Consider the following 21,636-nt stretch of genomic DNA (forward strand, 5'->3'; position numbering starts at 1 on the left):
ATTTCTGCGCAAACTGTCAGAAACGGTCTCAGGGAAGCTCATCTGCGTGCTCGTCGTTCCCACCAGTGTCTTGACCTGACTGCAGTTCGGCGTTGTAGCCGACTTCAGTGGGAACATGCTCACCTTCGATCACCCCTGGCACGCTGGAAAAGTGTGCTCTTCACGGATGAAGTCCGGTGTCAACTGTACCGGGCAGATGGCAGACAGCGTGTATGGCGTTGTGTGGGAGAGTGGTTTGCTGATGTCAACAGAGAGCCACATGCTGGCGGTGGGTTATGGTATGGGCAGGCATAAGCTACGGACAATAAAACACAATTGCATTTTGAATGCACAGAGATACAGTAACGAGATTCTGAGGCCCATTGTTGTGTCATTCATCCGCCGCCAACACCTCATGTTTCAGCATGATAATGCACAGCCCCATGTCACAAGGATCTGTACATAATTCTTGGAAGCTAAAAACGTCCCAGTTCTTCCAAGAACTGCATTGGGATGCTCTGGATCAACATGTATGACAGTATGCTCAAGTTCCTGCCAATATCCAGAAACTTCGTTCGCACGGCTATTGAAGAGGAATGGGACAATATTCCACTCTACGCGAAGGAGATGTGTCACGCTGCATGAGGAAAATGGTGGCAACACCAGATACTGACTGGTTTTCTAATCCACGCCCCTACCTATTTTTTAAGGTATCTGTGATCAACAGATGCATATCTGTATTCCCAGTCATGTGAAATCCATAGATTAGGGCCTAATGAATTTAAATGGACTGATTTCCTTATATGAACTGCAACTCAGTAAAATTGTTGAAATTGTTGCATGTTGCGTTTATATTTTTGTTCAGTGTAATTATATTCAGGTCACCAAATAACTGATTAAAACAGTTGCAATGAAAGTCTACAGCAGCCTCAACAGAACCCTCTAGGGTAGCACCATGGTGTAACCGGAGGACAGCTATTATCCATCCTCCTCTAGGTCCATTGACTTCAATACAAAACCTAGGAGGATCATGGTTCTCACCCCTTTCCATAGACTTACACAATAATTATGACAACTTCTGGAGGACACCCACCAACCTTTCAGAGCTCTTGCAGCATGAACTGACATGTTCATCCAATCAAAGGATTTAGAGAATGAATCTAGTTCTGAACGCATGAGCTACAGCTATCTAGCACTGAAGTGCATAGCGTGTGGTGAGATGACTCGAGAGAAAGACAATAATTGAACAGTTAAATTAATTTCTTAAATTGAGAAGCAGCAGCGATGAGTGAGAAAGTGAGAGCTAGCTATATTTCATTCTATTTTATCTTATCTTTCGCCTTCTTATAGTAGCTAAATAATGCAGCAAATTTAGCTAACTCAACAACTTGACTCAAACAGAGAGGAATGCTATTCATGTTAGCCAGCAAGCTAAGGCTAGCCAACACTGCATCTCTTCCAAGTCACGGTAAACTTTCTATTTTATTAATTTATTGCCACGAGGCCCACCGGTGTAATTGCTAAACTGTTTGCTATACTGCATGATAGTACACATGGGATTGGATTGTGGGTTTACTAACGTGTTTGTTCTAGTAGCTATGTTGACTATGACGTTAGCTAATACGGTGAGAACGATAGTTATGGTATGAAGGTTGGGCTTAAGAGAGGTTTTTCACCTGGTCACGGACAGCGGTTGTGTTGTGCATTGAAGTGACAAGTGAAGGGAACAGGTGAGAGAAGGAGAGCGTAAATGCAAGAAGGAATTATACAAGAAGCAAAGTGATGACGCTGCATGTGGCTGCTACGAAAATGTCATCTGTGTGTGCGGATGATTGGGGGTGTTTTTATTCCAAAACGTTTATTAAACTGAAGCAAACGGAACAAAACGGGGATGCACCTGCCTGAATTTGTCCAACAGAAACTGTTGTTTTAGTTTAACTGTTTGGACTAATGATTACACCCCAGATCAGCTAGATGAAGGTGGTATTGAATGTGTCAATCTGTCACCTTGATTACTCCAATTTGTCTCAACCTTTACTTTATAAACATTCATTTGTAGGCTAGGTTGTAGCTACCGTATGATGGGTATAGGGCAAATTCAAGTATCATGTAGTAAGCGTAAACCTATCGATTGTTACATTGAGCTGGGTGAATAGAATATGAATGAGTCATCCAATATGCTGTAATAGAAATAAGGCTATCTTCCCTAATCTTAAACAGCACCAATCGCCACTGGGCTACAATTAGGTTTAGGGATAAAGGTTAAGGGAAACTAGGATTTTTCATGGGAATCAATTGTTTGGTCCCCACAAAGATAGTAAAACAAATGTGTGTGTGTTTGTGTGTAGACAGAGCTAATAAAATGACTACCTGTGTGAGTATAGCATCATACATTTTGCAGGCCTCATTGCTGGATGTGGACAATGGTAGACCCTCTGCCCTCCAAGCCTAAGGAAATAGAAAGCGGTTATCACACTAACCTTACGTCCCTTGTGAGGAAACGAAACGGTTTGCCTTAGGATACTTTTGTTATCAAGCGGGATTTTAGTGTGTGGAGGAAATTGTGTCCCTCGGCCAAAGTCTCGGACTTCATCAGTTCACGAAACTCTAGAAACATTTTTATTGCCGACAGACACCTTCACTGCCTAGGCTACTGCAATAGAAAATCGTTTATCGCGATAAAAATGTAGCCTACAAAAGTTTCAGAAGGCTATGCAGCTTGCCGTCATGCACATTGATGTTATCGACAAAAAAAACAGGACAATAATGTAAAATGTAATTTATCCATTGTAAATAAAACAGTTAATCTCTATCTGAAATGTGGCATGGCCAATCAACAGCGCAGTAGCTTAATGGAAGGAAACAACCTGTGGGATGTAGCCTATTTTCTACTTTCCCGATATTATAGTCTATTGAATTTAAACAATAATAATATGCAATCAAATACATAACACGCAGCTCTGGTCATTGGTTAATTTACCTGACAATCCCTGAAACTAGACGCAATCATTTCTGCTAACTGCAGCGGTCTTCTTTTTCCTTGCGCGACTAAAAACTTTTCCGTTTCGACTGCACACACCCGCCCTTTGTACTGAGGAGATAAACACAAATACCGGAGTGGACATTTCAACCAGCAAGTGGCTTGGGTCTAAATCTGTCAGTGTGTAGAGACTAGACGCCAGGTTTCTTCCTGGTCGCGCCTATATCCCAATTGGAGTACAGCGAAAGGGAAAATTAGGCTACCTTTCAGCAAATTTGTCAGATTCTGAGAAAGTTGTCCTTATTTGATGTAGCCTCTATGTCATAGATAAAACAATCACTCCTGATTTTAATTGGGCAAGTATTCAAACTGATCTTTTCATTAGAGAATCCAGACCAAGTTCAGTCGCAGATAGAAATGCATAGAGCCGGGGTGATTTCTTATTCTACATGTCCGAGAGGCATATTTGTTCTACTATAGCACATTTATCTGATTGTTGCCTCCTGCTGAACTTACACCAGATGTGCTAGTTCTGGAATATACAAAATAATTGGAAATGACAGGGGGCAGCATGCTATGCAGGACAGTTTTCTTTCAAGTATTATTTTCGGCATTTCACTTACAATTTTACTTTCCCTTCATCATAGTTAAGATAAATTATTTGAGGGAGGAACGGGTACAGCTGTGACACGGCTAACTCATTCAAGACCAAGTTAGCTGTGTCGAAACACTGACTAGTCGGTAGCAAGCTAGCCACCACGCTAGCTAGCTTTTGTGGTTTTACTTCGACAAGTAAAGTTTTTACTAACTACACCAAGCTATATTTTCTAACTTCTTGTTTTGGAAACGGTATCCAGCCATCACACCGGAGATAGCTAGCAATTAGTGGGTTATCGGACTAGCCTACCACGCTAGTTTTTTTCCGACAGCTAAAAACAGCATCCAAGCTATGGCGACAAAAGCATCTCCCACCCCAAAAAAGGAGGAGCACCCAGCACGAATCTGTTCCTGTGGAAACAAGATATCAATCAAAGACACCCACTTGGCGTGTTCAGCTTGCAACGTGCCCAGGAAGCCTTAGCCACCCTTGGCTCCTGTCCACATTTCACTGTGAAGAGCCTCTGTTGCAGGCTAGCACGCCAAGCTAGCCTGAGTCAACAGGACCTCAATATGGAGGCTGGAGCCCGCGATGGCTCACCAGGGACAATGGACATCCCCACAGGGAACTGTGGAGGGACTGCTAGCGCTAGCTGGGGTGACCAGCTCAACGCCACTGCCCCGCTGTTGGAGGACTCCAACAATGACCTCCCGGCCTCCCTGATTGGAGACGATAACAACGCCACAGGGTTTTTCAACAGCCTCCTTTTGGAATCATCGGATGGAGACGAAGACCCCTCAGGCCAGGCTACCAAGCCTCCTGCCGGGAATCCAAAACCGGTAAAGTAGGCAGGGTGCCATCCCCACCAGTTCTCAGTATAGACCTGCAGGTTGTGTGCAAACGTGCTGCGAATAAACTGGTGGCCCATTGCAGTAGCAGAGACCCCCACGTCCCGCTACAAGGGTAAGAGGCTACCCAAAGCCAAACGGGTAGCCAGGCAACTACTACCAGTCTTCCCAGAATGCCTGGAGGAGGTTACCCATACCTGGACTACACCTTTCTCCTCCAAGAACCCTGTCCAAGGTAGGTTGGTGTTAGACTGTGTTGACATGGCAGGGATTGGCTTGCCCACATGGTCCCCCATCGAAACCCTGGTGGCTTCCCATCTACACCCCAGCCAGAAGTCCTCCATGACCTCGACTACTGGCCCCACCTTCCCAACCAAGTAGGAGCGCTTCCAGTCCTCTGCGACAGAAAAGGTCTACAGGTTAGTCGCCACAGCGGTGAGGGCTCTCTCAGTACACACCGGAGCCAGGTCTGTGGGATAAGATCTGTATTGCCACAGACCTCAACCTGCGTCTGCTGAAAGCCGCTGTCTAGGTGTCAGGAAGAGCAACGGGGCTCATGATATCCCAGGAGAGGGCTCGATGGCTCAACCTATCCACAGTGTCTGATAGTGAGAAGCTGAAGATTCTGGATACTCCAGTAGACCCTAAAGGCCTTTTCGGTCCCACTGTCAAGATGATGCAGAAACGGTGCAAGGAGAAAGAGGGTGAAATCCTCCAGCTCTGTCTGCCCAGGAAGACACAGCCCAGTGTCTCTCCTGTGCCTCGTCGCACCTTTGCCCAGACTGCAGCAGGTCAACCCCCCCCTCGACCTTTAATATCCTCAGATGCCCAGCCCCCCAGGCTGCACCAGGTCAACCTCCCCCTCGACCTTTAATATCCCCAGATGCGCAGCCCCCCAGGCTGCACCAGGTCAACCTCCCCCTCGACCTTTAATATCCCCAGATGCGCAGCCCCCCAGGCTGCAAGCCCAGGGCAGCAGAGAACCTTAAGGGCCCCTGGTCTAAGAAGCATCCTATCCCATCCATGGCACCAAGGAGCCAGCCTGCCCCAAACCCCACCCAGGGGTGAAGAGGAAGAAGCGGATGGCCTGACAATGTCCCCATCGCCAGAGAGGTGAGAACGGCCTCACCCAAGCGCAGCTCTACCTCCTCCGCCAAGCCTGAGCCTGTTCCAGGGTGCAAGTTCCCAGGCACCTCAGTGTACTTGGCGTACCGGGTCGGGGGTCACAGGGTACAGACCAAAGAGAAGAGACAATGTTCAGGTGGATGCTCCTACAAGGCCCCCCTTTTGCCTCCAACACTACTTGTAATAGGTTTTATATAAAAGGAGACAACGTACTTTTTAAAATAACTGCATGGTTTTATTGCCGTTTCAGCATACATCCAACACTCTATGCATTTTCGCTACATGAATAAGCATTTACATATCTGCCATGTGTTTTAAAAATTAGGATTAATTTTTCTTTACATATGATACATTTTTGCACACATGTTAATAAATATCAATACAATCTGTCAAACGTATCACACACCATCTAAAACACCAAGCCTTGAAATGTAACTTTTTTTATGTATTCACAGCTCCGTTTAATTCTTACACATATTCTCACGGTGTGTAACTCTACACAGCAACAACAACAAAAACGGTGACCAACCAAAGGTTTACAGTTTGGCAGAAAGGCCAGTAGGTTCGTATGACAAACAAATGTACATGCTCCTATGACTGAATAGAAGCAGTTTACTTCGAACAGTAGAGCAGCCTCGTGTCTCCACTTCTACTCATGACTGCTGTTTGGCGACCTGTAGTTATATAAAAAGGATTAACAAAAATGTTAAATGTACCCTGGTGGGATACATACAAGTTTGAAACTCAAAAGAAAACTGTAAAATATTAAAACAAATGAAAAAGGCATTTTGCTCCAAAGCAGGTCATATACTTCAGCCCCAGGGATAGTGAAGCCAGAGGCTGTGTTTGAGTTCTGTGGTTTATCCCCTTTGATATTGCAAAATATTCACTGACACAACTGTACTGTGACACCAGTTAGTGACGTGTCATTTCACTTCTGGTATTATGATGATAACACGATGCACTGATATACTGTGTAAATCCAATAAGACACTGCCTCTTCTGAGATCAAACTACCGTAACTCGACTGCTATGTCTTTCTCTTTTTAACATTTCATCTACACTGAGGATATTTCACGGTACAGTATATGCCAATTAGTATTGAATAAGGGCAACTGATTATATAAACTGACATTTTTATGTGATATACAGGGAAAGGCATCGTATGGAGAAGGACACATTATCACTCAACTAGGAGCCTAAGAGATGTGTCAAGTGGGTTGCTTGCTGAAGTGTGCATGTGTCAATTAATCTATGCTACAGGTTAGAGCATCAAAACCGTGATGTATCATGGGTAAATAGTGACTGACTGAGCTACAAATAATGTTGAGTAGTTATTTATGATGCAAGGTGATTTATAGATCAGTCAGTCCCGACTCGCCTTTAAAGTCGGCTGCAATGACAAAACATGCACTTTGTAACACATGATATGCTTCTATATGAGTCTGCAGCAGCATACAGTCCTGACACGCACTGGCTTCTGGGTGATGGAGTTTTTCGTTAGTTTCCTTGCTGTGAATGTCATAAAGAGAGCACAAGTGCATTCTGTTGAGCCACCAGTTCAGGCACTCTCTTCCATGAACGAAAATACCAAAAACAGTTAATTCAGGTTCTTTGTAAAAACAACGCTAATAAATACACAATTGAAAACGACTAAGTGACCAGATTCCAATGATCCTTAGCGTTGACTCTTAGTGTGAATCTCTGTGCAAAAAAATGACGGGCCTTTTAGAGTGTGATCCTCATTGGCTCCTCAGAACATGGAAGCCACTGTGTAATTGGAGAGAAAGCCAGCTAATGCAGAGGATGTCCCTCCCTGAGTCAGCATTCACAATGGCAGAGGATGTCATGAGGTTAGGATGAGAGACCAGAGGCTTCGGTCCACTCCTCCCCTTTCTACAGAAACGCTAACAATCGATAGATAAAGGGCCTACCCTCATCTAAAACCACAGCTTCTTTAATGTGTTGTGTTATGCACATTCAATACACAGAAACCGGTATCATATATTGAATTCCTTTACATCAGCAGGTCCAAACCTCTTTCTTCCCTTTGTGTGATCGAGATTAAAAGAAATAAAAAATAAAAACATTCTTCCTAGAGGAGGTAAATTCCCCGTTCTGGAGAATCACGTCGAAAGACCTTCTGAGGTTTTGAGAAAGTCCAGGCTGTAGTTGCTCCTCCCACCGTGAGGTGAGATATCACTAGGTAATGATGCCTGCCTGGTGGCAGAGTAGATATGTAAACATTTTAGACTGCTCCAACAGCGGAGCCATGATAGGACAACTCTGCGCACATTCGCCAACAGAAGGGCCGTGAAAGGACAACTCCATTCTGTACGCATGGAACCGTGATTTAGGTCTTCACTGAGCCCTGAAACAGGGGAGGGGTAGTGTATTATCTGAGTGGGGGTGGATGGTGCGTCTAGTGTCAGGCCCAGTTGAGGTTGAAACCCTTCGAGAGCATGACAGACTCCAGGTCCTTATCCTCCTCCTTCTCCCTGAGCCTCTGCTCCTCCAGGAGGGCTACCAGGGAGTCTCTCTGCTCCACCACCTCCAGCATCTCATTCAGGATGTGTTTCTCCTGCGCCAGCTCCACCTCCGTCTTCAGGTGGTCTGAGGATGAAAAAGAGAGAAAGAGGGACAGATAAGTCAGGAGCTCACATGTGGAGAGGAAAGTGAAAGGAGTCTCACTGAAATTTGATGAAACCATGGATGTTGTTTCACATTGTCCCGCTTTTCCATGTTTTTTTATGCTGCACACAAATTGCCCTTTGGGTACAATAAAGATGTATTGAATTGAAAAATGGCGATCCTCACCTTCAATTGCCATGCGTTCCCTCAGGTCCTGCTGCAGTCGACTCTGACGATCCTCCAGCTCCAGTTCTCGTGCACTGGGGGACAGAAAGACAGACTTACGGCCCAACTATTATTGTATTATGTCTGAAGTCTAAATGATGTCGGTCTACTTTTTGTTACAGTAGCGTATTTGGATGCAGAGTTAACATTCAGTAGGCCTTTAACAAAGGATATCAATGGTCAACTCACAATATCATCAGCTCAGATTCGTATCGCACCAGGGCGTTTTTCTCCTGGACCAGTTTGAACCACTCCTGCATGAGCTTGGGGTCGTCCTTTTTCCCCATCCCTGGAAGAAGCAGCAACACGGAAAGGGGAGTGAGGGAAACGGCAGGGCAGAGGAAGCTCTAGGTGGTTCTGATGCAGACACTGACACAGGCAACGCATTGACAGCCAAGCCAAGACGTCTTTGTAATGGGAATGGATGATGAGGTGTGTATGATTGACCGGACTGTTGAGCAGGGGTCAGGATGGTCTGGCCGTACGGCTCACAGAAGATGGTGTGGAGGATATTTCAACTTTGGGTGTTGCAAAGTTGAGAATTTGTGTGTCACTCAATCTGGACTTCTGAGACAGACACCCCTGCTACTGTACTATTATATAATAATAATAATAATACATGGCATTTAGCAGATGCTTTTATCCAAAGCAACTTACAGTCATGCCTGCGTACATTTTTATCATTCGGGTGGTCCTGGGAATCAAACTGGCGTTGGAAACGCCATGCTCTACCAACTGTCCTACAGAGGACCACTGTATGTTCAGAGCAGTGGACGTCTCCTACCAGTGCGTGTGTGTCCCTTACAGAGAGGGCCATAGGTAGGGAGTAGAAAACCTGGCTATTCCACCACATTGTACCCATGGAACCTATGGACTTTTTACACAGAGATACAACTATTCTGGTGTTCTATCTCAATGGAAGTTTGACATCCCTACATGCAACAATGAACCACCAGCAGAAATAAAGGATTTTGTCAGATCCTATTTATGCGGAGTGGTTTCATAACACCCATGTTATGAATGCTTTCATACTCCCTACAGCTTCTACTGGGTCAAATGGTGACGCCGATCTGTCATTTCGACCAATAGTGAAGCTATCACACTCTCCTATTAGGTCTGCCTGAGAGGGAAGCCTCTACTGGCATTTGGCATGCATTACTGCAGTCAAGGGCCAATGCAGCCAGGGGCCGCAGAACCTTTTTCCTTGTGCCACTGTAAAGGCAGCCAGTCCATGCTATGCTATCTGTCGCACGCAGGTGGAGCCAAGCGGTTTCAATGAGACACTGGGGGGGGGGGGGTAAACCATTGATGCAGCATGACGTACTTAGCTGGAGTGGTTGTGTCTCTTGCAAAACGAAAAGGAAAAACACAGTACACACAAAAATCGAATGGCTGTGCTCTTGGGTGCTGCTGCCGGCTTTCGCTGATTAACAGACAAGGACAGAGAGAGGCAAAGCAGGGTTCCTCAGACAGGACAAAGAAGAGATGGAAACAGGTGGATTTGCTAACTTATCCAAAAATGTGCTTGCTTTTCTCTCCCTCTCTCTTTGCGCCTCGTCCACCACCACCCTCAGCCCAGGTTCCCAGAACACAGGAGAGAAGAACCACAGAATTAGCAATAAAAACACACCAGCCTGAAAACCCGATCGCACAGAACACACACAGGCATGTTTTGTTTGCTACATTGATCAGAAGGCTTCAAGAAGTTCCACTTATCCCCTAATCTGTAGGTTGGTAGAATATGCAAAGCTGAGACGTGTCAGACGTAGGTATTTCCTTCTCTTTCCCACAACGTCTAGTTGCAACACACTATAGTCGAGGGACAGAGGCTGTCTGGCAGCCTTCACGCACTATAGAGAGACTAGACCATTCAGTCGTGCAAATGTCCATTCGTTTTACAGCAAACAGAGGACATGCTGTTGATTAAACACTTCACACTGAAGTAGAGGAGGTTTCCCCTTTAGCTTTTGTTTTTTTAGCTTTAGCTGCAGCTACTTAGAATGATGGAAAAAGGTGTGTGCGATAGTTGTTTACTAGGGTTGAGGGCTTTGACCCATGTTCTGCCTGAGACTGTTAAACTCAAGGGCAAGATCATCTGGGAGAGGGTCTGTAGAAATGTCAATGTATATATGGTTGTTTCATGACAGTCACTATATAAACCTTTTAAAAGTACTATTGTTGGCAATGTGAACTAGGTTTCTGAGTATCCTTAGCTCAACAAACCAAAAGTACATCAGTAGCATAGACATGTCCTGTCCTTATGTTCTACACCGTTCCAGCAAGTTCCCAAATATCTACATAACAGTGTGTACTGTACTGTTGAATGTAGTGTGATACGACTATGGCAGATACACAACGGTGACATGAGGAAATCTACTGAGCCCGGGCACACAGAGGGTGAGGAGGAGGAGAGGGAGGAGGAGTTTCAGGAGACCAGGCGGGAGGAGCCCAGCTCTGTGGATCCTGGTGGTCGGTTGCCATGGTAACCCGCAGCAACCGGATGCAGCGGAGGCAATAGATTACGTTACCTTCAGGGGAACAGCAGGGGCAGAAGGAGATAGGTCTTCGGCGAGGGGTCCCGACAAAAGGCTCAACTACTTCCACAACGTGGTGAAAGAGTGCCAAGGAGTGGAAGAGCGGAAGAGTGGAGGAAGAGGTGATAGACACAGAGAAGAAAGTGTAGAGGGCATAAAGCGTGAGAGGAAGTGAAGGAGGGGGGAAGGTGAGGAAGAAACAACAGTGAGGATAAAAATCGAAAAGAGTGAGAGCACTAGGGGGGAGAACTGAAAACACCTTGAGAGAGGAGGTGAGAGAGATCAGTTGTGGGGGGGAGGGAGGGGGGAGGGAGGGAGGGGGAGGGAGGGGGAGGGAGGGGGGAGGGAGGGAGGGAGGGAGGGAGGGAGGGAGGGAGGGAGGGAGGGAGGGAGGGAGGGAGGGAGGGAGAAAACAAAGGGCTAGAGAACGGGAGGGAAAATAATCTTGTTCTTTCATCTGTTCATCTGAATAATACCCCTCAAACTCAGCAAGACAGTATTGTGTCCACAGAGTTATATGGTGCTATACAGGAGCTTTTGCAACATCAATGTTGTGTGATGTGTTGACAATGCTCTGCAAATTGGATTCATCCAAATAAAAACAGCTTTATATTCATCATCACTCGAAGGTTTACAGAAATAGAAAATAACTATTTCCCGCTCAGATGATTTCATTATTCCATCCTTGAAAATATTTCATTTCTTCCAGGTAAACGTAACTTGTATTTTTTGACGCTATTGCGGCTATTTTGAAGTGCAAATTAGCATTTCGTAGAAATGCACGTGAACCTCTGTGAGAATGTTCTCACAGAAAACGAGTTCCTACTATCTGCTGGACATAGTAGAGTTAGTAAAGTGGAAAATAGACAAAATAATTTAATTTTCTCAACAAGGAAGAGCCTTCTATCCCAGGAACACACAATGGGAAGGATCTTGATAGGACATGTGAAGAGGAGGGATGGTGTCATCGACTGTCACACACCGATACAGACAGGAAACTCACACAATGTACTGAAAAGTCTGAGACCTGGGGTGAAAGAGCTGGGAGAGAATGGAATGCGGGGAAATTGAACCACAAGGGACTATCACAGAGGATAGGAGGAGGATGTGTCGGAAGAACTACCATGTAGAATCATCGTAACTCTCGACTCAAACAACAAAGGCTATCGCTTATACACTCACTGCTGGCAGATTTTAGAGCGGATTGCTTCTGCCTCGCACCTCATCATGAAATCAAAGTTATGTAACAGAACATGTATATGATTTTCCAAATCATCGAGAATCAGTGGAATGTGAAACTAGCATGCCTATTGGAGGTGATTATGGTCATAAATGGAGTGATAGACAAGATGTGTCGCTGCAGTCAACCCTGCTGGCCAAAAGCGAGAGCATGACAGTTTTGTTTGCTAGCTTTTAGCACCCCCTGCAGGGCTACTACACACACAGCACAGCCATGCTGCTTCTCACAACAGCCTGTGTCGCGGAGCACGACTCAGGCAGAGCCAGTCCGATGGATTGCCAGCCCACATCACTTTACCAGACAGGCCAACACTGTACCAGACCAGGCCCAACCTGCAGAATGCAGACCATGCACACCTTCTCCTCCACACAGCCCAAAAGCTCGAGACCACGGAATTCAGTTTGGAGGATCAAACCAAGTGTCAATGGTGTCTTCCAGAAATACTTACCTTCTGTGCAATGGATTCCTTATCTCAAGAAACTAAACATTTATGATGGTGGCATGCAATTGAACCGAGGCACGATAAACCACAAAGTGAGAAAGTGAAGAACAATCGTCAAGGGGGGCATGAAATTCATGAATGTGATCATATTAAAATCGGGGGGGACAATGGCCAGATAAATGTTTCCCGGTGTTACAACACTCCACACTATCTCCTGTCTAATGGGTGGGGACAACGACAACATGGCTGGACAGCATCATCACAGAGAGAATAACAGTCCAACAGTCGGACGGACACACACCACATCCACCCTGGGTCAATAAGACTGAGACGCTGTTGGACAATCACAGGTTGTGTCCCAAATGGCACCCTATTCCCTATGTAGTGCACTATTTTTGACCAGAGCCCTATGGCCCTGTGTGGTGCACTATTTTTGACCAGGGCCCAAACCCTTTTCCCGATGTAGTGCACTACTTTTGACCAGCGCCCTATGTGCCCTGGTCAACTGTAATGCACCATATAGGGCCCTGTTCAAAAGTAGTGCACTATATAGGGAACCGGGTGCCTTTCAGCACGGACACGTACAGTACAGGGAGTTATGCAACGGGGCAGGTATGGTAGAGGCCGAGGAGCAGTGGCACCAGAGCTGGGACTACAGGGATGGATTTAGTACCACAGCACACAGCTCTAAGGTAGTAGGGGTGGGCTAGGGGCTAGTCGAGGGCAAGGCCATGGGTTTAGTTAGGAGTTTAGGGGTCCGTAAGAGGCAGGGCTGCACTATTTTACAGTTGGGTGTTAGCATGCGTGAATTTGTATTTTGTCGATGTGATCATTAATTTGTACACAAAGCATAAAGGCGTTGACGTTTACCACCTCCGTAAAATCATATGTAATCAATGCAGTGGCGTTAACGTTACAATGTTCAAAGAGGCTTTGAAAATGATCAGACTATCTTAAGAAGACGAGATAAGTGTGTGATCTTTCGGACTGTGTGTGCTGGAAGTACAACTGAAGGGATCAGAGGGTGAGTCGGCTACTGCAGCAGCAGGGGACGTAGCTAAGAGGAAACAAGCTCCAGACCGGTAGCATAGCTGGGGGAAGACAAATAGGTGGGTTAGCTGTTAGTTAGTTGGAAGCGACAGATTTGAAATACATACCGCCCAGATGCAAGTCCAGGATTTCACTGTAATTAGACTCTCCCCAATAGTCTACAACAGGGATATATTAGAGATACGAGTTATTGTACACACACACACACACACACACACACACACACAGCCACCACTGGGCTACACCAATCTGCAACAACAGGGTCATGCATGTGATTGCATACACGTCACATTCACACACACACACTACAACATACACCCAAGTACTCACCACAAAACAAATGCAGTCAAGTACACATATTGGCTTGTACTACATGGCATTTTCCGTAATGACAGGATGGCTACATAGATTTGCTGTATGGCTGGGTACTGCCTCTGTGTACAAGTTATGAACAGTGTGTGTAGGAGGCAACACCAGCTCTGGAGAGTCATTGTGATATAACCCAAAGGGTTGGTGGGTTCAAATATCTTGTAAGTATCCCCACTTTTGATTATTGACCATACCAACAGATAAAACACAATGTTGCACGATATGGAAGCCCTTTGGGGCAAAATTCAACTCAATCTTGGCGCATATGAACCCTTCTAGAAAGAGGCTATGTGGACAACCACATCCAGTGTGAGCACACACAAATCTATGTTGAAACAGACATCCTCCTAATCGCATGCAGTTCAAGACGATGACCGACAGAAAATAAATGAGAGGACAAAGATCAAATGTTCAGAGATGGAAGACTGTTGCAGTGTCACCACTAATGGCATGTACAGTACGGGTCGTGTGTTAAACTAAAGTGAGTCTAATACCTGATCGTCTTTTGTGTTGTTTTGGTATAGTACAATAAGTCCCTTTATACAATCCTTTAAAAGAGTAGACAATAGAGAGGTTAAAGTCAATTTGAGAGAAACAGTCAATTTGAGAGAAATTTGATGGGGGAAAAAAGTTTTAGTAAAATAAGCACAATGACCAATCAAGATCGACTCCTACACCTCAAGGTTGTCATTCAATTGGTATCATTCTTGGGGGTGTAGAAAATCACCATAGCTATTTTATAAGCAAGCATTCACCAGCTTGTGTCGTATTCAGCAAGCATCATGTAGATTACAAGTAATTTGAGATTATATTGAGACTCAAATGTATCCCTCGAAAAGTGACCGATTATGTTCTAGCTATGCTATACTTTACATGCATTGAAACCCTCCTAAAGCTGGGTTAGCATTGTATCGTGTCATGTTCTACAGTAATCAATAATGACTTCTTCACCGAACAAAAGTACAGATGTCTGTGATAGTCCCTTGTCTTGCACGGTTTGAATGCATCGCTTCAGAGTAACAGATACCGTAGACACTGCATATCCGAGAGTAGGATTTCTATAAATGGAAGACATACTTTCATTCATTGCAAAACCTGGGTGACTGGGTTTGTGAAAAGCATAACTTTTAGAAGTCTAGTCTGCTGCTTATCAAAACCACTTTTATTACGTAAAAGGGAGGTCAACGCATGTTTCGAGGAACATTGTTACACGGTCAAGAAACCCTCAGTAACAGCGTTTGAGAGTGGTTGAGTTGATTTAGAGGGCAAACAGTCAAATCTGTACTTGCATAACCAGAATGTATTTAGTATACAAGCAGCGGATAGTAGCATATAACATATAGAATTGTAAAATAGAGTTGAACATATTCATCAACATATTGTTGAAGAGCATCATCTCCGCCCAACTAGGACACTCGTACATCAACAAACTGAATGAACATCTCCAAACTCTTTCCCCAATCGCAACATTTAAAATGCATGACCACACCCCACGGGCGGGCCCATGGGGTATGTAACTCAATCAGAATAAGAAGACATAAGAGTGACAGATATATACCTGCTTCCCCTCGCAGGGCTTTCTCCACGGCCACACCCCTCTCCTCCAGCTGTCTCTGTTTCTCCTCCACCTGCTCCAGCTGCCTCTGGATGGTCTGAAGGAGGAAACGAACAATTCAGAACACACACACACACACACGGTCTGGAAGAGTCTCTCATAGCCCACAGATCCAAAACATTTGAATGAACCCGACACAGTTCCAATCGGCAACATTTTTGAGAAGAGTTTAAAGGTCGTGTCTGAAACCCTCTTAATAATTACCGTCTCAAAGTTGGATCCGTTTTTGTTCTTCTATAAATAGGCTTACTTTTTGTCTTATCAAATATTCATGAGCGGCAACACCGAGGATGCATAGCTAATTAGTATTGTCTTGATCTCTGCATGGGAGTTCTGTTTTGATGATCTTCAAAGACATCAAATTGGGGCTTGCTAAAATCATTCATAATTCACAGCGGTCTTGGTTCACCGGTTAAACACTCCTGTGCAGTGTGGACTCATACACAAGTTACTTAATCCACCCACAAAGTCCCCCTCCGAACACAAAATATCCTATTGGCTGCTTACCTGGGCTCTGTGCAGTCTCTTCAGCTCCTCCTGCTTGGCCTGTCGCCGGGCAGCTTTCTGTACCCTACGTGTCAGCTTGGCATTGAGCTCCTCCTCTGTGTAGGTTTTCTGAAACAGCATTACAACCATGTCAGAGGCCTTTGACTGATGGCCCATCCAGCTCTGTGGGAACTAGGCCCTTCACAAGACAGGACAGTGGAACCGCTCTGTTCACAGAACATTCAAAGAACATTCACAGATCATTTTCTACAGTGAAGAGCCCAGCGAGCGCTTACAGGGGTGACTGATATGGTCTAATGTAATCAACAATCTATGACATCGCAGGAAAACACCAGAGAACAATAGCTCTCCTCTTCCACAGTGGAATTAAATAGAAAACTGGTGTTTCTTTCTGGGAGGTGGCAATCACTTATACCAAAGTCTACCATTGAGAGTACGAGAAGAGCTCGCCAATTCTAGAAATGGCATAATTAGGACAGGGCTCAAAGGGTAAGACTAACTACAGGGATCTTATAGACGGGGCAGCTACCACAATCTGCTCTAGTACAACCTGAAGTTCACAACACACAATCCAAACTGAACAGACAAAACTACAAATATATGATATACCTTAAGATTTCCTTCTATCACTTCTCCAACTCGCAATATTTCCCCAGTCTACACGCCTATAAATTATCAGAAATGTATGGAACATTTTCCATCACATTTGATGAATTGTTCTATGTACGTTTAACGAGGTTCTTGTCCTCTTTCAGTTCTTACTTGTATGCAATAAACATTTGAATTTGGAGTGGGGGAAAAAAAAGTATTAAAACAAATGAAACATTTAATCTTTTTTTTTTTTTTTAACTGGAGTGATCGAGGAAAATAGATAGTGATATAGAAAAGGAGCAGACTGCAACAAGGAGAGGTAGCTAGAATCCAAGTGGATCTGACAGCAGCGCTGGAGAACAGTGGGTTAACATCAAACCAGTAGAGACAAAAGATAAGGTGATCGACAAAAAGACCGGAGCAGATGGAGGAACAGCACGGGTAGGCATATTGAAAAGTTGTCATTCATTGTGACCCGAAGAATGAGGACTGCAGTAGTTTGGACCTCCAGCAGAGGGCGAGGGCGCTGTGGCATGCATCTGAAGAGTGACGTAGATGGTTAGGGTAGTAGTGCAACGGTTGGCGCATGCGCTGGGGTAATATGACGTGGGCCAATGGACATGTGTGTACACACTACCTTGGTGGCGTACGCTCTCTTGAACGCCAATGCGTGAGGGACATAAACAGACTTGGGGAAAACAAAAACAAACAGAAAAAAGAAAACAAACAAATGGAATGATTAAATGGGTACAATCAAACAGGCAATGATAAAAGCCCCCCCCCCCCCCAACACAAAGATGAGGGTGCAGTGATGAGTGGTGAATCTACATTTCTACCATGAATTATTCATCAAACATTGAACTCAAATCATTTGTATTTAAAATAGATACCCAAGTGGTCCAGAGACAACGTGAAGAAAACATTGACGCACAACAGCTGATTGTATTCATGAGAAGACTTTGCTCAAAAATATACTGAACTAAAATATAAAAGCAACAACTTCAAAGATTTGAATTACAATTCATATCAGGAAATCAGTCAATTGAAATAAATGAATTAAGCCCTAATCTATGGATTTTCACATGACTGGGAATACAGGGGGGGGGGGTGTCGGTATCTGGTGTGACCACCATTTTCCTCATGCAGCGTGACACATTTCCTTCCCATAGAGTTAATCAGGCTGTTGATTAAGGCCTGTGGAATGTTGTCCCACTCCTCTTCAAGAGCTGTGTCAAGTTGCTGGATATTGGCGGGAACTGGAAAACACTATCGTACATGCCGATCCAGAGCATCCTAAACATGCTCCATGGGTGACATGTCTGGTGAATACGCAGGCCACGGAGGAACGGACATTTGGTGATGGCAGCGGGTAAATGGGGTGATGGCGCCGGGTAAATGGGGTGATGGCAGCGGGTAAATGAGGTGATGGCAGCGGGTAAATGGGGTGATGGCAGCGGGTAAATGGGGTGATGGCGCCGGGTAAATGGGGTGATGGCGCCGGGTAAATGGGGTGATGGCGCCGGGTAAATGGGGTGATGGCGCCGGGTAAATGGGGTGATGGCGCCGGGTAAATGGGGTGATGGCGCCGGGTAAATGGGGTGATGGCGCCGGGTAAATGGGGTGATGGCAGCGGGTAAATGGCACGACAATGGACCTCAGGATCTCGTCACGGTATCTCTGTGCATTCAAATTGCCATCGATAAAATGCAATACGCTCCCTCAAAACTTGAGACATCTGTGGCATTGTGTTGTGTGACAAAACTGCACGTTTTAGAGTGGCCTTTTTTTGTCCCCAGCACACGTTGCACCTGTGTAATGATCATGCTGTTTAAACAGCTTCTTGATACACCAAACCTGTCAGGTGGATGGATTATCTTGGCAAAAGAGAAATGCTCATTAACAGGGATGTAAAGAAATCTGCGCACAGAATTTGAGAGAAATAAGTATTTTGTGGGTATGGAAAAATTCTAGGATCTTTTATTTCAGCTAATGAAAAATGGGACCAACACTTTACATGTTGCGTTTATATTTTTGTTAAGTGTAGATTAATCTGCACTGCTACTAGCAGAGCAGTCTGAGACAAAAATAAGTGACAATTACATACAGTAGACTACCTATTTCAGTGAGAAGTAAAAGGTACTATTTCACTCCACAGAACTGACATTAAACTACTCAACGTCTCTAAAAAAACAACAAACACTAAACAAATCACAGAACACCAAAACTAATTGAGACTATACTGGATAAATGATCCCTGATGTTCCTCAATGAGCGTTACAGGGCCAGATCCCTTGTAGTGAAAAGATCCACTGTTAACAAACATGAAATTACGTTTTGTTATTTTGTTGTTGTTGCTAAAAACACGTTTTATGCTGTACTATCAGACATATTCAGTGTTGGAGCCATGACTGAAGTCATGCTTGCCGTGCCCATTGAGGCTCCGATACACGTTCAGAGTCTGTTGAAATCATAACCGTAACAACGACGAGTTGCTTTGGAAAGTGTTTAAAAAAAGGTTAGCATGAGGAATGCTTGCCTCTGGCCCTGAGCTCAATCTATTCTAATGGATAAACCTCCACAGATACAGAGCAGCTGCGGAACGAAACACTTGAATTTGCCAGACACTGCATATTTTGACTGTTCACTGATACAAGTAAAACTAATTCAATTTAACTCCTGTCCTTGATCAGGATTTCACAAACTCGGTCCCGGTGTCCCCCCTGGCTGCCCGTTTGTGTCAACTCTACACAGTTCTGTGAGTGTCACTGGGTAGGCTGATACTCCATTACATGGGTGCAACATCCATAGGTTAGGCTGTACAGTGCATATACACTGAGTGTACAAAACATTAAGGATACCTTCCTTATATTGAGTTGCACCCCCCCTTTTGCCCTCAGAACAGCCTCAAATCGTCAGAGTATGGAATCTACAAGGTGTCGAAAGCGTTCCACAGGGATTCTGGCCCATGTTGACTCCAATGCTTCCCACAGTTGTGTCAAGTTGGCTGGATGTCCTTCGGGTGGTGGACCATTCTTGATACACACAGGAAACCGTTGAGTGAAAAACCCAGCAGCGTTGCAGGTCTTGACACAAACCGGTGCACCTGGCAGATACTACCATATAAAATACCCTATTCAAAGGCACCTACATCTTTGGTCTTGCATATTCACCCTTTGAATGGCACACACACACAATCAATCTCAATTGTCAAGGCTTAAAAAAATCCTTCTTTAACTTGTCTCCTCCCCTTCATCTACACTGATTGACGTGGATTTAACAAGTGACATCAATAATCGATCATAGCGTTCACTTGGATTCACCTGGTCAGTCTATCGTGGAAAGAGCAGGTGTTCTTAATGTTTTGTATACTGTGTACACGGTCAGTATGCCCCCAATGCAATTACAAAGTCTAATACATCCACAGTGCAATTTCAACTGATTTATATGTCAAATTAACAAATGATTGTATTTTGTTGAACTTTCAAATGGCGGTCTTTTATTTTAAAGGCGAATCGCAAATTCCACTATTATGGCTAATCCTTATTGCGGCTAGCTTCACACAGGCAGAGTTGTAACTGACAAGTAAGTCTATGTCGTTTTTTGTTTGAATTGTTTACATGTTTGCTATGCGGAGGAAATGATAAAACAAGCGGAACTACGTAGCTAATAACTGTTGTAGCGGGGACCGTATTGTAGCAACACACCTTTGGAGGGGAGGCAATCCCGCGCTGTGTTAGCTAAATTTCCATGTCATCGGGTGTAGTTCGTAAAGGTTGCAGTGTGTATGTTAGGATGGTAACGTTATAATAATTAAGGATGACGTGTGAATTCATGCCAGGAATAATAAGGGTGAAGTTTGATTTCCTCCCTTCTGTAATAAGCAGCTAATGAGCTATTTTTCCTTTATTCATGTGTTTAATCTGATACTGTTTATAGCGCCGGCTAAACTGTTTATGTATGTAAGCACTTCAGAGTTCAACCAAGCTAATAAGTCACTCCTAAGATAAGGTTGTAAGAGTGTGCTTAACTGTATTTTCATTTACTTTATAGTTCTCACGGAAGGTGATAATTCTGACTAAAACTACAGAATAAAGCCGCCAGTTAAAATCAAGGAACGGTTGTGCTCGTGGTTACTGGAGGGAGCTACAAGAGTTGTTGACCATTTTCATCCACATTGGTGTCATATTGGCTTTGATATGATGGTATGGAGATTTTCATTTAACTTCAACCAATCCCTACTATTAATACCAATACTATACTAATAGTTTGTTACTTTGCTTACAGACAGAATAAAATGGCAAAAAAATGGAATGGAATATCTTCAGACCCATCTTGATTCATTTTATAATACTGTTTTAGGTTGAGTTAGGGCGTCTGGGAACCCAGAAAATAACCCAAAAATGAATAGTAATTTACATTCAACATTTGAATTGTTATGCTTATTTGAAATTCAAAAGCATTCATCCCACTGTAGCACCAAGTGTAGTACCTCTTCTTCCTCTTTTTCTATGATTCGATCAAGGTCGCGACCTCTTTCTTTTCCCCTCTCCCTTATTTTTTGCCTTTTTCTCTCCCCCGCTTTTTCCTCCTTTGTCGTTTCCTTCTGTATGCCTGACACTAGGTCAAAGATGTCCGTATGCCGCTTGGAATATAAAGGATTTAAAACAGCATATGAAAACACAAAAAATGACCACAGTTGGGGTGAGGTTTTCAAGTGTGAACCGGTGATGGATGAAGATAAAACTCTGAGTGACAAGCATGACTCACGTCTGTCCTAGACTTCTGAGAAGACCTCTCCAGCACATCATCACATGACAGATCCGAGTCCTCAGAGAAGCTCAGGTTTCTGCGCGACTTCAAATCTGGAATGGAAAAAACAAAGACAGCATAACTAACTGTTAT

General features: G+C 44.4%; 2 protein-coding genes across 2 annotated transcripts in view; both read right to left on the bottom strand.

The window, feature by feature from the left end:
• ttc38 (tetratricopeptide repeat domain 38) overlaps positions 1–3,062 on the bottom strand; it is a 32,176-nt gene extending 29,114 nt beyond the window's left edge. Inside the window, exons 1-2 of the mRNA XM_064951536.1 lie at positions 2,960–3,062; positions 2,350–2,427 (exon numbers count right to left, since the gene is read on the bottom strand). Coding sequence (XP_064807608.1) covers positions 2,350–2,427; positions 2,960–2,989 — 108 coding nt within the window. The 5' untranslated portion in view covers positions 2,990–3,062. The remainder of the gene's footprint in view (positions 1–2,349; positions 2,428–2,959) is intronic.
• A 2,681-nt stretch (positions 3,063–5,743) lies between these two features.
• mical3a (microtubule associated monooxygenase, calponin and LIM domain containing 3a) overlaps positions 5,744–21,636 on the bottom strand; it is a 90,843-nt gene continuing 74,950 nt past the window's right edge. Inside the window, 11 exon segments of the mRNA XM_064951541.1 lie at positions 5,744–8,143; positions 8,348–8,421; positions 8,576–8,675; positions 10,915–10,980; positions 13,760–13,810; positions 14,516–14,569; positions 15,580–15,673; positions 16,144–16,251; positions 17,372–17,422; positions 21,224–21,376; positions 21,502–21,596. Of these exon segments, the coding sequence (XP_064807613.1) occupies positions 7,959–8,143; positions 8,348–8,421; positions 8,576–8,675; positions 10,915–10,980; positions 13,760–13,810; positions 14,516–14,569; positions 15,580–15,673; positions 16,144–16,251; positions 17,372–17,422; positions 21,224–21,376; positions 21,502–21,596 (1,031 nt within the window). The 3' untranslated portion in view covers positions 5,744–7,958.

The sequence above is a fragment of the Oncorhynchus masou genome, chromosome 31, assembly GCF_036934945.1.
Source record: "Oncorhynchus masou masou isolate Uvic2021 chromosome 31, UVic_Omas_1.1, whole genome shotgun sequence".
Classification (NCBI taxonomy): domain Eukaryota; kingdom Metazoa; phylum Chordata; class Actinopteri; order Salmoniformes; family Salmonidae; genus Oncorhynchus; species Oncorhynchus masou.